Genomic DNA, 13,836 nt, shown 5'->3' on the forward strand with positions numbered 1-13,836 from the left:
CCCCCCTCGCAACAACCCCAAACACCAACGCCCCTCCCCACGCCCCACACGCCACCACAAACCCAACAACAAGCGGCCTCCCCGCAAACCCCCTCACCATCGCCAGCACAGCACAGTCCAACATCCCCGCCATCCCAACGCCCTGTGCCAGACCCCGCACGAGCAGGACACGCACGTAGGTATCGCAGAACGCGAGCGCGACTTGTGAGGCTACGAGGACGGCGGCGCCCGTGCGGAAGAGCGTGGCGCCGTGGCCGTGGTTGAAGGCGTGGGCTAGGGGGTAGGCGAGGAGGAAGGGGAGGGAGAGTTGGAGGGCGGGGATCCAGGAGAGGTGGAATTGGGTGCTTGTGGAGAGGAGGTGGAAGTCGTAGAGGTATTCTTCTGTTATGCTGGAGGAGAGGTTGAGGCCTAGGGTTGCGGCGGAGGTGAGGAGGGTGGTTAGGGCTTTGAGGGGAAGGGCGTGGCGGGTGAGGCGGGGTTTGGATTTGTGGGTGTGGTTGGGGGTGGTGGTGTCGTGGGTGAGGTTTATGTGTGTTGATCTGTGGATGGCGTTTGCTGGGGTGGTGAGGGTGGATAGTGGGAGGTCGGACTGGGGGTTTGCTTTCTTGGTCTTGAGTTTGAAGGCGTTCGGGATGTACGACGAGAGCTTGCTGCCGGCGGGTGAGGCGCGGATGTTGGGCGAGGCGGTCGAGTTGCTGTTTCGCAGGGTCGAGTGCTCCCATGAATGTGTGGGTGAGGTTGTCGTCGTGGTTCGTTGGTCTTCGCTCGGTCGAGCGGTCGAGGCCATCGGGCTGGTTGGATCGCTCGTCTGCCTTCTGTCGTTGAAGCTGGATGGGTTATGAGAGGTCATCTTGGGCCACTGGTGGCGTGGCGTTCTCCTGGATGTTGAGAGAGAGAGAGAGAGAGAGAGAGAGAGAGAGTTAGGATCTGTAGAGTGTAGAGAAGTCTCTTACTACTGCCGGGTTCACTGTCAGGACGTGCGTCAAGGGTGACGATGAATAGGCTGGACTGTCAGGCAAGGGGGTCGTCGGTCAACAGCACCCATTCACCCAGCCGAAGGTCGTGTCACACTGTCGAAACACAGCCGAGCTGTCACATCAGCACTATCCCCAAGTGATTTGAAAACACGACAAGTTCATTGAAAGATAAAGCAGCTTCTCAAGCTCGATTGAAACGAGAAGAACGTGATAGCTGTCACGCAGTCCTACCCCTGCCCACAACACCCGTCTCACACTATCGACTCCCACGCCGACCGGAACGCCAAACATATGGAAAGTACCTGTTCGCTTATCAAAAGATGCCATTGACAATCTTGGACCCAATAGTCGCTCCGGCACCTGTATATCTGTCAGCCTGACCTCGCACTTGTGCGCACCGGGCGTCGAACCAAAGACTGCTGCGTTGCCGAGCTTTTTGCCAAACTTCTTGCCCATCTCAGCTCCCTTGCCTGGCTGCTCGCTGGGTCCCGCGTGGGCGACGTCCTGAGGCATGTTACCATAGTTGCTCGGCTGGTGCGTTGGAACAGAGGGCATCATGGGGCCCTTCTCCTCGATGATCTTGACGTAGCTCCGTGGGAAGATGCCCTCCTGGCCAGTCTTCTCGTTCCGTCCCTTCCACCACTCTGCATTCATGTATTCCGTGATCACGACCCGGTCGTTTGGCATTAGCTGCAGATCACCGGCGTCTTGGGCGTTGTACTGGTACAGCGCAGAGCAGGTGGCGAGGCCTGATGCCGGAGCGGCGGGCGCGCTCGGGTACGCCGGTGGAGGCACATTCGGCGTCGCGGCCGGCTGGTAGTATCCATTCTTCTCGTTGTTGTTGCTGTTGTTGTTGTTGTTGTTCATGCTGAGCTGGGCCATGGCCGGGATAGGGGTGCTCTGCACGGGCGTGGGAGCCTCGTGAACGCGATGTTGCACGGGCGCAGCATTCTCCGCCGGGAGGTTTCCGATGATGGACGAGTACTGCTGCGCCGTGAGAACGTTTGCGTCTTTCAGGAATTCGAGTTCCTGTCGTGTGCTTTAGTGGTTGAGGCCATATGAGACTTTTCCGCCTGGCAGCCTTACCGTCTTGACAGAGCGGAGCGAGCGATTGACGACCGCGGTCTGAAGGTCTTCGTAGCCCATGATTGATAACAGCACGGCAAGGACACGGTATGGATCGAAACAAGAGGTGAATTGGAAGATGTATAACGAGAGTGAGTTCAGGGGAGGAAGATGTTGTTGAAAGGCGACTTGGATCACCGCGCGTTCAGGTTCAGAGTCCTGACTACTCCTACGCCCCACGTTGTGTCTCAGCCGCTTTGCACAGCCCCAAAACCTCCCGACGCATCTGCATCTTTAGTACCTGATACTCGCCCGACATGTCACTGCATCAGACAGTTAGTAGTCTAGATTCATGGAGGCGTAACAAGGCGTGCGCCTGCATGATAATCGTCTTGCACTTTGCATGTAGGAAACATGTTGTTGTTGCCTATATCGGAGAGTACAACATGCTAGTAGAGTCGACCACAACCACTCAATCACTTTTGCAATGCCTGCGTGAATAAATGAGCATGGATGCGTATGTCTCATATCTGGCTCGTGTCGAAATGCATTGGATCTCCAGATAGCAAAATATGTCTCTGTCGACGCCTTGTATTTAAAGATGGGCTGGAAGCTGACCTTTATATGGACCTCCAAGTAGTATAGGGCTCTTGTCATTTCATCATATAGTCAGTGATTCTTGTCGATGTTGTCCCAATATTATTGTCTATCGCGGACCCTGGCCAGCCTATGATAACCACGCTCAACCGAGGAACGGCCATAGCTCCGTCCGGCTATTGGCGTTGGAGTTGTCTTCAGGGATGATTTATACTTATTGCTCCTAGCATCAATCATATCAATCAATCACTGTCCCATCCATTCCATTTGTGATGTCATCTATAAACGGGGTTTCGAGCAAGCCCTACGTCCTAGATCTTCAATATCGAGGCTTCATCGAAGGCGTCACCTTGACATCGGACATAGACAGCACCGAGCTCTGCCACTTTTTCGGAGGCATACCGGACAGTCATTCTACCCAGTAAATCAGTGCACATGGTCCTAACCGCCAAATAGGTACGGGCTGCCGCCAATTGGGCCTTTTCGATGGCGGAGACCGAGACCGCTCCCGCCATGCTATCGTTATGGAACACGAGCAAACCCAGGCAAGTTCACCGGGGGCACGGCTACATGTCCTCAGCCAAGAGCTGCCAAATCCGAACTTGCGCTGGAAGTGCGAGATGAGGATTGCCTGCAACTCAATGTCTGGCTACCTGTCGGAGAGCCACCTGAAGGGGGTGAGTGGCACATATAATTCCACTGATCCATCTCTGACGCTTGCAGGCTGGCCAGTAATCTTCTACATTCGTACGAACTCATCATTCAAGCCTAAGGAGAACTTCTTGCCACTAACTTGTTGCTCAGATGGAGGGTTCTTGCAATTTGGTGATCCTAATGATCTCGACGTAAGCAAGCTCTTGAGCGAAACTGATTGTCGGTGTATATTCGTCATGCCAGCATATCGTCTGAATGTTTTTGGCTTCCTCGCGTCCCGTGAGCTTCTACGAGAATCTGGAGCGGGCTGTGAAGTAGGTAATCTCGGATTCTGGGATCAGCGGCTCGCTCTCGAGTGGGCGTGGAAGAACATCGACTATTTTGGTGGCAACCCCAAAAATATAGCCGTGGCTGGATACTCTGCTGGTATGCTGTCACGCCGGAGTGAGTCACCATTCATTTTCACTTACGCTCTCCAGGCTCGTATTCGACATTCATGCAACTGCAGTACGATCTGTTCCTGCCAGACCAGAAGAGTATCATCCGGAGAGCAATCATGTGGAGTAACGGTCCAGGCGTGCAACCCAAGTCCTTACTAGAAGCACAAGAACAGTTCGATGAGCTGCTACAGGTGCTAGGGATATCCCTTGACATCACAGAGCCCGAAAAGTTGTCGAAGCTTCGCCAGATCCCATCCAGCCAACTCGTCGAAGCAACGTTCGCCATGAAGATTCATCAGTTTCGCGCAGTGACCGATGGCGAGTTCGTACGTCCGTCACTCTTCGAAGACATAGACAGAGGGGAGTTCGCCACGCGAATGAGGAAACGCGGCGTCCAGCTAATGATGGGCGAATGCAAGGATGAGCATTTTGTTTATGGCGAATGGAGGCCCCCAGAAGATAGCTTCCAGGGCCTGTACGACAGACTCCAGGCCGATTACCCACGCGCGGCTTGTGATGCTTTGGTGAAGCATTTCTACCCGAATGGCCAGCTGCCTTCGCGATCCAGAGACTGGTGCGAGGAGTTTGGCAGGATTTACGCAGACATTCAGATACATGCCATGGAACGTGGCCTTGCCAATGCACTTGACCGTTTCGGTGCTGGCGACCTCGTGTATCGCTACCGGGTCGAATGGCGGGCCAAGTGTGTAGCTCTGCCGCCAGAGTGGGGTGTCACTCACACATCCGATCTCGCCATATGGTTCTGGGGTGACAAAGCACAGTTGGAAGATGAGGAGAAGACGATTGCATACGAATCTTTTGTCCATCCATTGTCTCAATTTATCACGGGCCGAGTTGTCTCATGGGGCACGCAGAACGTGTGCCAATCAAGAACACTGAAAGCCGACGGCTCTGTAGAGATTCTGGATGATGCCGACTGGGAGCGCAGTCTAGCGATTTGGCGGTGTTTGCAAGCAGCCGGTGCAGCATTTGCGCCAATCAAAGGTAGACTCTAATTGATATCAAGTCAAGCTGCTTTGGTCGAGGTGTTTACATTGGAACAGAGTTCTGCCGACAGAAGACGCCACCTCTCGCAGATGCAGCTGTGTATCCACGGTGTCACCGCGATGAAGCCGGGAACAAGTCGCGCAACGATAACGCAACAGTAGGATTCGTACGGCACAGTAAATGTCTCCTTGCGAGCATACTCGGCCTATCGATGATGCTCAGTCTGGCGAGTCTTTGCATATCGCCGTCCGAAAACGACGTCCGGCTACCTTAGTTCCACTTCCACGCCCCGCTACCCGTACCGCCCCCCCGCAGAAAGTGACGAAACTGGAGCAGTGGATGCAAACACTGACTCAAACACTCCCTGGGAACCCCCCCCCCTCGACATTCAGCCCAGATCGCGCCAGCTTTCTGGCTATCCCATTTGAAGACATCGAAGGCACTGTTCACTGGACCAACTCACTTCACTTTACTATGTTTAGGTCAGCTCAGAAGCAAATAAGGCTCGTCCACGTAGGAGCATGGAGCTTTAAAGAATACTTCCTCGCCCTTCCTGTCGAGCCGTCTATAGGTCCATTGATGGACTGTTCCTACGGTTCTGCGATTTTATCATGGTCCAAGCTGAGAGTCTATCATTACCGCTAGTAGCCTTTGCTGCTGGCATTGCCCTCCATGTCTTTGCATTCCGCTTTGGAGAATGGGACAGATCATACCACAAAGCGGCTGCGGCTTATGCTCTGCTGGCTGTGGTGGGCGCTGCCTATACTCATTTCGTGTTGACAAAGGGCAACATTGGTCTCGTCGGAGCTTTTCGCACAATCACATACCTTGAGTTGGTGTCGATACTTGGTATTTTCACAAGCATGAGCATCTACCGAACGCTCTTCCACAGATTGAACAGGTTCCCTGGACCGTTCGGCGCCAGAGTCTCGAATTGGTATATTACCAGCTTGGCGGTCAAGAATTTCCAGATTTATCGGGAGATTGAGCAATTTCACCAAAAGTACGGAGACTTTGTGCGGATTGGTGGGCTATCTTCAATGTTTAACGCGTGTGCGGAACACATTCTAATTCGTCTCCAGGTCCCACTGAGATCTCGGTCAACAACGTCGATGCTGTGCAGAAATTACATTCTGCCACCACGAAATGCACCAAGGGCCCATGGTATGACTTGAGCGCATGGATCTCTCTTCACACCACTCGCAACAAGGCCGAGCATGCTCGAAGACGAAAAGCGTGGGATCGTGGCTTCAATGCTCGAGGTTTGTAAAGCCAGGTTGGGCGTCAGATGTTCCACCAGACTGATGATATGCAGCTCTTCGTCATTATGAACCTCGAGTCGTCAAATACACGAACCAGCTTCTGAGCCAGATCGAGAAGCATGCTGGCAAGCCAATGAACATGTCCGACTGGTTCAACTTTTATTCATTCGATATTATGGGGGATCTTGCGTTTGGGGCTCAATTTGACATGTTGAAGGACGGCGTCAAGCACTACTTCATGGTTGCACTTCACGGCTTCGTAAAGGCTGTTGGCATCCTCAGCTACGCTATCTGGATTATCCCGGTGTTTCGACTGATGCCTGTACTCAATGCTGAAGACCAAAAGTTCTGGAAGTGGGTGGGTCAGCAGATCGACAAGCGTCGGCAGACTCGACTAGAACGACCAGACGTCTTTTCATGGATTCTCGAGGACCATCAGTCGAAGAAGAAGCCTACCAGACAAGACGAGCTCAATCTCATCGGAGATGGTGCGCTCATTGCTGTCGCTGGAAGCGATACCACTGCGGCTGCGCTCACCATGTTGTTCTACGAATTATCACAGCACCCGGAGATTGTTGAGAAGCTGCAAAAGGAGGTGGACCAGGCGTTTGAGAAGGGCGAAATCGACTACAACGGTCTCTCCAAGTACAAGTATCTCCAGGCTTGTATCGACGAGTCACTGCGATTACACCCACCGGTCCCATCAGGTCTACAGCGTGTTACACCACCCCAAGGGCTTGAGATCGCCGGGACGTATATCCCTGGAAACTCGTTTGTCAAGATTCCCATCCACACGCTTCAAAGAGGTAAGAACGTCTCCGGGCAACACGCGAGAGTCTCAAAGCTGATATGAAGTTTAGATGAACGCAACTTTGGCATGCCCCTCGAGTTCATCCCTGAGCGCTGGACTGATCACCCAGAGCTCGTGAAGAATGCAGACGCCTTCATGCCCTTCTCGATTGGCCCCTACGGCTGCGTCGGAAAGCAATTGGCGCTCATGGAAGTTCGTAGCGTGACTGCACACATCTTACACGAGTACAACGTGAGGACAGCTCCAGGGTTTACACAGGAAAACTTCTTGAAAGAGAAAAAGGATTGCTTCGCACTCGAGCTTGGACCTTTGGAGTTGATTTTCGAACCAAGAACGTAGGGTTCGGGACAGTAAATTCTTGGAAGCATGCATGGCAGACTTTGTGTGTCTCTTTAGTAGACACGGAAATAATATTAATGTTGTCCATGAACGTCTCCAACTATTTAACAATTGTCAAGTGTTGTGGTGCGACAAGGCTAATTGCCCTATCATAGGAGCCTGAGCCTGACGTGGCGAGAAAAAGCAAGCCGTCGGCACCCGCGACCCGCATTATTTTCCCCTGAAGATCAGCCCTACGCTCTCCGGCGGACAAACAAGCTCTTACGCCATCGACGTCTCGCTGGAAAGTCTATTCAGCATCAGCCTCCTCCCCACAATGCCCTGTCAAGACCCAGATTGATCAGGACCGTGGACCATGCCAGTACGAGGGCGCCGATACAGCGATGATCCACTCCCATACTTTCCTCCTCCGGCATACACGCCTCGCAAGCGTGGCAGACCCTCGAACAACCCCATTGCCATCTTCCGGCGCAATCGGACACTCATACTCGTAGGATGCTTCGTCCTGCTTGTACTATGGCGCCTCACGAGAGCACGTAACGCGTCGCCGCCGCCGCCGAAACTGACTGGGGCGGCGGCGATGGCAAAGGCAGACTGGAGCAAGTATGCGTATAGTTTGTATGCGACTGATACGGCTACGCTATGCCATGCTGTCATGGTGTTTGAAGCGCTGCAGAGGCTGGGCAGCAAGGCGGAGAGAGTTCTGTTCTATCCGAGGCATTGGGATACGTTGGTGTCGAGTGCGACTGATCGGGATAGCCAGCTGCTGGTGATGGCGAGGCGGGACTACAAGGTCGTGCTGATGCCGACGAAGATCATGAATGTATTTGGGTACAGGACGCCTGGTGAGTGTACGCTCCTTCTCGACACGCACACACGAACACGCACTTGACGGAGGAGGAGTAGTTGCTAATCTGACCACCACTACCACCAGACAAGCCGAAGAAGACATGGGATGAATCCGTGTCGAAGCTGTTTGCATTCACGCTCACCCACTTTGACCGCGTCATCCACCTTGACTCCGATCTCACCTTACTCCAGAATATTGACGAGCTGTTCTTCCTACCCCAAGCCACAGTCGCCATGCCGCCCGCCTACTGGCAAGCCGAAACTCCTCACCCCCTCACAAGCCTCCTAATGGTCGTCGAGCCAAGCATGCGAGAGTTCAACGCACTCAAGGCGCAGATTGACGCTGGTGCAGAGCAAGAGACGGTCGAGGCGCGCAAATACGACATGGAGCTCCTCAACGAGCGCTACGGACAAACAGCGCTCACAATACCGCAGCGGCCGTACGCGTTGCTAACGGGCGAGTTCCGCAACCACAATCACACGGCATACCTGGGTAGCGAGGAGATGGAGTGGGACGCAGAAAGCATTATCAAAGAGGCGAAACTGGTGCATTTCAGCGACTGGCCCATGCCGAAGCCGTGGGTGCTATGGTCGGCCGAAGGACTGGCAGAGATGCAGCCTGACTGTGGAGGAAGCCACGAGGGCTCATGTGCAGAGAGGAGGATCTGGAAGCAATTGTACGACGGGTTTAGGGAAAAGAGAAAGGACGTCTGTAAACTGTTGAGTCTGCCGGCGCCAGACTGGTTTGAGTTGACGGGCAAGATCAAGGAGGGTGAGATGCATAGTGATCCAGGGCAGCAGGGCAAGATCAAAGGGGAGGCAGAAAGCATTGGGCATATTGATACCGTGACGAGGGGACATACGAGTTGACGAGGCACTTTCTGCAGGTTGTTGTATAGTGTAGAGTGAGTGTATAGTGCATGCATGCAGACTCTCGCTGGTAATTAATGAGCCCGTGAGACCACCGTCACTACCATCCTGTCTAGTCCGTCGAGCAAGGCAGTCGATCGGCGATGCAGCCAGAAAATGAATGATGACATTGGTTTCATTATTATAATTATAATCATCATGAGAACCGACCAATTGCTTGGTATTATGGCACAAGCTCCAGCGCCATGTAGAGTCGGGAGCAGCAAGCCGCCAGCCGCCATCAGCCATCAGCCATCAGCCAGCACCACCCAGAACAGCGGATTCGCTAGCTGATTCCTTGGGGAGAGACTGGCCAGCCCCAGCCCCAGTCCCGGCTTCCCCCTCCCCCCTCGTGGCCGCCACCCGATGCGCTGGGACGCCGTTCTGGATCTTGTCTTGCGCGTGGCCGCCTCGTTCGCCGGCCTTCTTGTCATTTCATCCGTCTGCATCTTAGTGAGGACATCACAATTTGTCGCTGTTGCTGAAGAAGGAAGAAGAAGAAGAGCACACATACACACAGCGCTGTCTGAAGAGGAGACTTTTGCGCGCGTGTGTGTGTGTGTTCTTGTGGCGGTCCACCAGGTGTACTGTAGGTAGGGATGGATTGGACAGGGCAAGGATGGATGGATGGATGGCGGCGATGGCCAGCACCAGCACCAGCACCATCACAGAAACGCCACAACGATAGGCGAAAACTTGGAAGAATGGCTAGAGGCATGTCTAGAAGGCGTCGTCTGGTCGTAGAATAAGACTGACACGCAGACTAACTGCCTAGCTATCACCTACCAGCTACCTAGTTCGTGCACTCGTTCGTCATGCTCTTTTGGGCAGAGGAGAGAGAGAGGAGAGGCATAGAAAGACAGATCCTGCTGCTCATCGTAATAACAATCATAACTAACAGTATATACATTCTCACCGGATATCTAACAAGGGATTAGACACTATCAAGTTGAGCCTAATTAATCAGTAGTCCGTTCACTCTCCCTCCCTTACTACCGTTGCCGTTGCGGTTGCGGTATGATGACTGGTCCAACTGTGCGAAAAACGTTAAATTGTGCATCCATACACTTCGTCCCACCACTCACTCACTTACTTACTCCCTCACTCACTCACTCACTCACTCACTCACTCACTCACTCACTCACTCACTCACTCGGCCTCTATCACTATTACTTCTTCCTAACTATTCTTCGCCTTTTCTTTTCCTTTTCCTTTGCCACTATTACCACTGCCACTGCCACTGCCCAGAGCAAGCCTGTTATGTAGCAGCACAGCTCAGCTCCCTCATCTTTCTTGCCCCCCGTTGAGTCGCCGCCCATCACAGCTATTATATCCAATTATTGTCTCGCGTAAGAAAACACCCAGCTAAGTGTGTGCCCTACCTTGTTTCTCAGCCTTCGTTTTTTTTTATACTTTGCATACCTAGACGCCGTCCCACGCGCTTCATGTTCGCGTCATACCTCGCAAATGCTTTCGTTGGCTGTCCCTTTTTCTTGCTGTTGCTGTTGCTTGTACACACGGCTGACTTCTGCAGTTCCGGTTGGCGGCCCTCTGTATCCACTCTGCGCACTGCCTTTTACCTTGGAAACTGCCGTCTTGAGGCCTCTATTACACTCACACTCACACGCACAGTCGCACTCACGCACACACACACACAGCTTCGACTTCGTCGCTTTCATACTCTAGGCCTTCTTGACCTCGTATTCATATTCTTCGCCTTCTTCTTTTACTCCTCCTCCTCATCCTCCTCCATCGACCCCTCTCACCACCCTGCAAGCTGCTCCACCCGCCTCGTTCCATCCTTGACTCGCCCATCTTCCTACATTCTCAACACACTATGCGACAGGACGCGTGGGCATCTCAGTCTGCGCAGATCAAGACCTAAGGCATGTCTCAAAGAGAGTACCACATTGTGGTTCTGGGTTCGGGTAAGTGGGCGCGTAGTGGTCCCAGTTCCTGCTGCCATGCAAAAGGCTAATCGGGTTTTCCAATCAAGGTGGCGTCGGAAAGAGCTGTTTGACTGGTATGCAAGACCTGAGTTGGCGTACAACGTATGAAGGAGCCGCTGACTGTAGAAGCGCAATTCGTACAAAACGTATGGATCGAAAGCTATGATCCTACTATTGAAGATTCATACCGGAAAGCTATCGACGTCGACGTACGAATTACCAAGAATTCCTATCGCGCACGCGCATTAGCTTACATTTTCTTATCCGCTAGGGTCGAAATGTCATACTTGAAATCTTGGATACCGCCGGAACAGAGCAATTCAGTGAGCCACAATACATCATCGCGACAGACAAGGAAAGCAAGCTAACTACAAATAGCCGCCATGAGGTAAAAACGCGAACGGAACATCTCCGTCTCCACCGTTGCTAACTGGCATAGGGAGCTATATATGAAAAGTGGACAGGGATTCCTTCTCGTGTTTAGCATCACATCCATGTCGTCGCTCCAAGAGCTTGCCGAATTGCGCGAACAGATCATCCGTATCAAAGAGGATACCCGCATTCCCATAGTGCTTGTGGGCAACAAATCCGATCTAGAGGATGATCGGGCAGTGTCGCGCCCAAGGGCGTTTGCAGTCTCCCAGAGCTGGGGTAACTGCCCATATTACGAGACAAGTGCACGGCGACGTGCTAATGTTGACGAAGTCTTTGTGGATCTCTGCAGGCAGATCATCCACAGAGACATGGAAAGAGCCCATTCTCGACACCACGACCAACGCGACAGATACCGAGACGGGCGTGATCGCCATTCCGGCCAGAAACATGGCGGTCGCCGGTCGAGGAAGCATCGAGAGCGTGAGTCTCGATGTACTATATTGTAGCATGTATTTCTATATCTCAGCAAAGTACAGTATATTACTATAGATAATGTCCCATAATGCTGGTCTGGTGACGGCTGGACATGACGAGACAGACGCCTGCCACGGAACAATGTCTCGGGACCGGATTACAAGAGATACAATGGCAGATCAGTTTCTCATCATACTCAACTCCGCCTGGGGTATCGAACCTATCACCGATCGTTTCCAGGTCATGTGAAGCTCGGCCTCGATGCCGAAAGCTCCTTGAAGATACGGATGCACCATTCGGAGGAAGGGACCGCACCAGTCCATCCATGGTGTACCACAGTACCTCACGATGCCTACGATAAAGTAGACATCAGCTTCACCGCTGGACGAAGCGTCATATAGCTAGTGCTTATATTGTGTCTATCGTCGCGGCTAAGCAAAGCTCCAAAAGCCACCAAAACCCCTCCAAAGGATGCATTGCCCCACCACGGGCAGTCGTCATTGCATATTTATGATCAATCCGTCGCTCGGACTTAGTATTACATCCGTAAGCCATATATCAGAGTAAAGCCAAGCTTCATCGTGCCAGACAGCTCCCAAGTTACACCACTTTCTCCACTCCTCCAGTTAAATATTCACAAACACTCTGGTGCATGCTCGGTAGACCTACAGTTTAAGCAATACTCCACGACTCTACTCCAGAATGCCTCTCGTAGCCACGAACCCGAAACCGAGAGTGATCCTAGGTCTTATGACCTTTGGGTAATCTTTATAACCCTATACAAACCACTAAACCACTCACTTACTTTTCCCCAGACCTCACCCTGAGCAGGGAGCCAGAATCACGTCAATGGACGAGTACAAAAAGTGCTTGGACTACTTCCAGCAGCAGGGCTACAATGAAGTAGACACTGCTCGCGTCTACGTGGGCGGCACCCAGGAGGCCTTTACCACAGAGGCTGGCTGGAAGGAGAGGGGCCTGACCCTGGCTACGAAGTGGTATCCGCAAACCCCTGGCGCGCATAAGCCGGCAGTGGTCAGGGAGCAGTTGGAAAAGAGTCTGGCCGAATTGAAGACGAATTGTGTCGACATATTCTATCTCCATGCTCCAGACCGGAGTGTTCCAGTGAGTCCCTTGTTGACGGCTTGATGGCTGATTGATCGTGGCGGTTCGCTGAGAATGGATGCAGTTCGACGAGACGCTTGAGGAGGTAAATAAGCTTCACAAGGAGGGCAAGTTTGTTCAGCTGGGTTTGAGTAACTTCACCGCGTTTGAAGTTGCGGAGGTTTGTATCATGTGTAGGGAGCGTGGGTGGGTAAAGCCTACCATCTATCAGGTAAGCCGACTTCATGTCTGCACCGGAATGGAAACATGCTAATTTCACCCAGGGAATGTATAATGCTATCAGTATGCTAGGTCATCATGACGGGACGAAGACAAACTACTAACACACGTTTCAGCTCGCTCTCTCGAAACGGAACTTATTCCTGCGTGCCGCCGATACGGCCTCTCGGTCGTCGTTTACAACCCCCTTGCCGGAGGCCTCTTCAGCGGCAAGATCAAAGCCCCCGAAGATGTCGGGACGGAAGGACGCTTCAGCGATGCGACCAAGGTGGGCGCCATGTATCGACAGCGGTACTTCAAGGACGCCACCTTTGACGCGCTGAGAATTATCAGCCCGGTTGTCGAGAAGCATGGCCTCACGCTGCTTGAGACGGCATTGAGGTGGGTTGTGCACCATTCTGCGCTGAATGTCAAGGGCGATGGTCTGGGCAACCAGGACGGTATCATCATCGGTGTCAGCAGCTTTGGCCAGCTGGAAAGTAACCTGGCCGATTGCGAAAAGGGGCCTCTGCCTGACGACGTCGTGAAGGCTTTGGATGAGGCCTGGCTCGTGACAAAGGCTACGACTCCAAATTACTGGCATTTGGACCTGAAATATACTTATAAGCTGAAGATGTAAGACTTGAATGGGATGAAGTTGTCGCGGCTTGATCACATGTAAAGTAGAAAGAAAACGATTTCATGATATCTCGCTGTGAGAGCTTTCTAAACGCCGCTAAGTCAAGGTCATACACCTGTTGTTCAACACTTGAGCAACTCTTGGAAAGGATTAAATACAGATGT

General features: G+C 52.7%; 7 protein-coding genes across 7 annotated transcripts in view; 5 read left to right on the forward strand and 2 right to left on the reverse strand.

Moving 5' to 3' along the window:
* Positions 1-927, reverse strand: part of EJ05DRAFT_538888 (uncharacterized protein) — a gene marked incomplete at its 3' end in the record, with an annotated part of 2,089 nt that extends 1,162 nt beyond the window's left edge. The window contains exon 1 of the mRNA XM_033749485.1: positions 63-927. Coding sequence (XP_033600203.1) covers positions 63-850 — 788 coding nt within the window. The 5' untranslated portion in view covers positions 851-927. The remainder of the gene's footprint in view (positions 1-62) is intronic.
* On the reverse strand, positions 894-2,190 carry EJ05DRAFT_476968 (SH3-domain-containing protein). Its single transcript, XM_033744151.1, has one exon. It carries the CDS (start codon positions 1,857-1,859, stop codon positions 1,104-1,106), a length of 756 nt encoding a protein of 251 aa, XP_033600204.1. The 5' UTR covers positions 1,860-2,190; the 3' UTR covers positions 894-1,103.
* Positions 2,191-2,911: 721 nt separating this feature from the next.
* EJ05DRAFT_486773 (paraben-hydrolyzing esterase precursor) lies at positions 2,912-4,749 on the forward strand (the record flags this gene model as incomplete). Its single annotated transcript, XM_033745560.1, has 4 exons — positions 2,912-3,060; positions 3,096-3,316; positions 3,363-3,737; positions 3,773-4,749. 4 exons carry the CDS (start codon positions 2,912-2,914, stop codon positions 4,747-4,749), a joined length of 1,722 nt encoding a protein of 573 aa, XP_033600205.1.
* A 302-nt stretch (positions 4,750-5,051) lies between these two features.
* Positions 5,052-7,331, forward strand: EJ05DRAFT_399970 (benzoate 4-monooxygenase cytochrome P450). The gene is made up of 4 exons (XM_033741414.1): positions 5,052-5,767; positions 5,824-6,003; positions 6,057-6,809; positions 6,864-7,331. The coding sequence occupies exons 1-4, from the start codon at positions 5,353-5,355 to the stop codon at positions 7,151-7,153; spliced, it is 1,638 nt and encodes a 545-aa protein (XP_033600206.1). The 5' UTR covers positions 5,052-5,352; the 3' UTR covers positions 7,154-7,331.
* Positions 7,332-7,508: 177 nt separating this feature from the next.
* On the forward strand, positions 7,509-8,872 carry EJ05DRAFT_501279 (nucleotide-diphospho-sugar transferase; the record flags this gene model as incomplete). Its single annotated transcript, XM_033747101.1, has 2 exons — positions 7,509-7,998; positions 8,088-8,872. 2 exons carry the CDS (start codon positions 7,509-7,511, stop codon positions 8,870-8,872), a joined length of 1,275 nt encoding a protein of 424 aa, XP_033600207.1.
* Positions 8,873-10,805: 1,933 nt separating this feature from the next.
* EJ05DRAFT_428667 (uncharacterized protein) lies at positions 10,806-11,591 on the forward strand (the record flags this gene model as incomplete). Its single annotated transcript, XM_033741528.1, has 6 exons — positions 10,806-10,839; positions 10,908-10,934; positions 10,990-11,069; positions 11,132-11,183; positions 11,239-11,248; positions 11,300-11,591. Coding segments are annotated over 6 exons (495 nt in total), but the record flags the coding sequence as incomplete, so codon positions are not given.
* A 633-nt stretch (positions 11,592-12,224) lies between these two features.
* Positions 12,225-13,836, forward strand: EJ05DRAFT_400213 (Aldo/keto reductase). Its single transcript, XM_033741416.1, has 5 exons — positions 12,225-12,470; positions 12,525-12,834; positions 12,899-13,045; positions 13,098-13,116; positions 13,170-13,836. Exons 1-5 carry the CDS (start codon positions 12,412-12,414, stop codon positions 13,670-13,672), a joined length of 1,038 nt encoding a protein of 345 aa, XP_033600209.1. The 5' UTR covers positions 12,225-12,411; the 3' UTR covers positions 13,673-13,836.

Source organism: Pseudovirgaria hyperparasitica, assembly GCF_010093815.1.
Source record: "Pseudovirgaria hyperparasitica strain CBS 121739 unplaced genomic scaffold EJ05scaffold_9, whole genome shotgun sequence".
Taxonomy (NCBI): Eukaryota; Fungi; Ascomycota; class Dothideomycetes; order Acrospermales; family Acrospermaceae; genus Pseudovirgaria; species Pseudovirgaria hyperparasitica.

Excerpts from the sequence above, each read along its gene's own strand:
- EJ05DRAFT_476968 (XM_033744151.1), bottom strand. The coding sequence starts at position 1,859 with ATGGCCCAGCTCAGCATGAACAACAACAACAACAACAGCAACAACAAC.
- EJ05DRAFT_399970 (XM_033741414.1), top strand. The coding sequence starts at position 5,353 with ATGGTCCAAGCTGAGAGTCTATCATTACCGCTAGTAGCCTTTGCTGCT. Across the intron at positions 5,768-5,823 it reads CGGAGACTTTGTGCGGATTG|GTCCCACTGAGATCTCGGTC; the intron begins GTGGGCTATCTT and ends ATTCGTCTCCAG. Across the intron at positions 6,004-6,056 it reads TCGTGGCTTCAATGCTCGAG|CTCTTCGTCATTATGAACCT; the intron begins GTTTGTAAAGCC and ends GATGATATGCAG.
- EJ05DRAFT_400213 (XM_033741416.1), top strand. The coding sequence starts at position 12,412 with ATGCCTCTCGTAGCCACGAACCCGAAACCGAGAGTGATCCTAGGTCTT. Across the intron at positions 12,471-12,524 it reads CTAGGTCTTATGACCTTTGG|ACCTCACCCTGAGCAGGGAG; the intron begins GTAATCTTTATA and ends ACTTTTCCCCAG. Across the intron at positions 12,835-12,898 it reads CTCCAGACCGGAGTGTTCCA|TTCGACGAGACGCTTGAGGA; the intron begins GTGAGTCCCTTG and ends GAATGGATGCAG.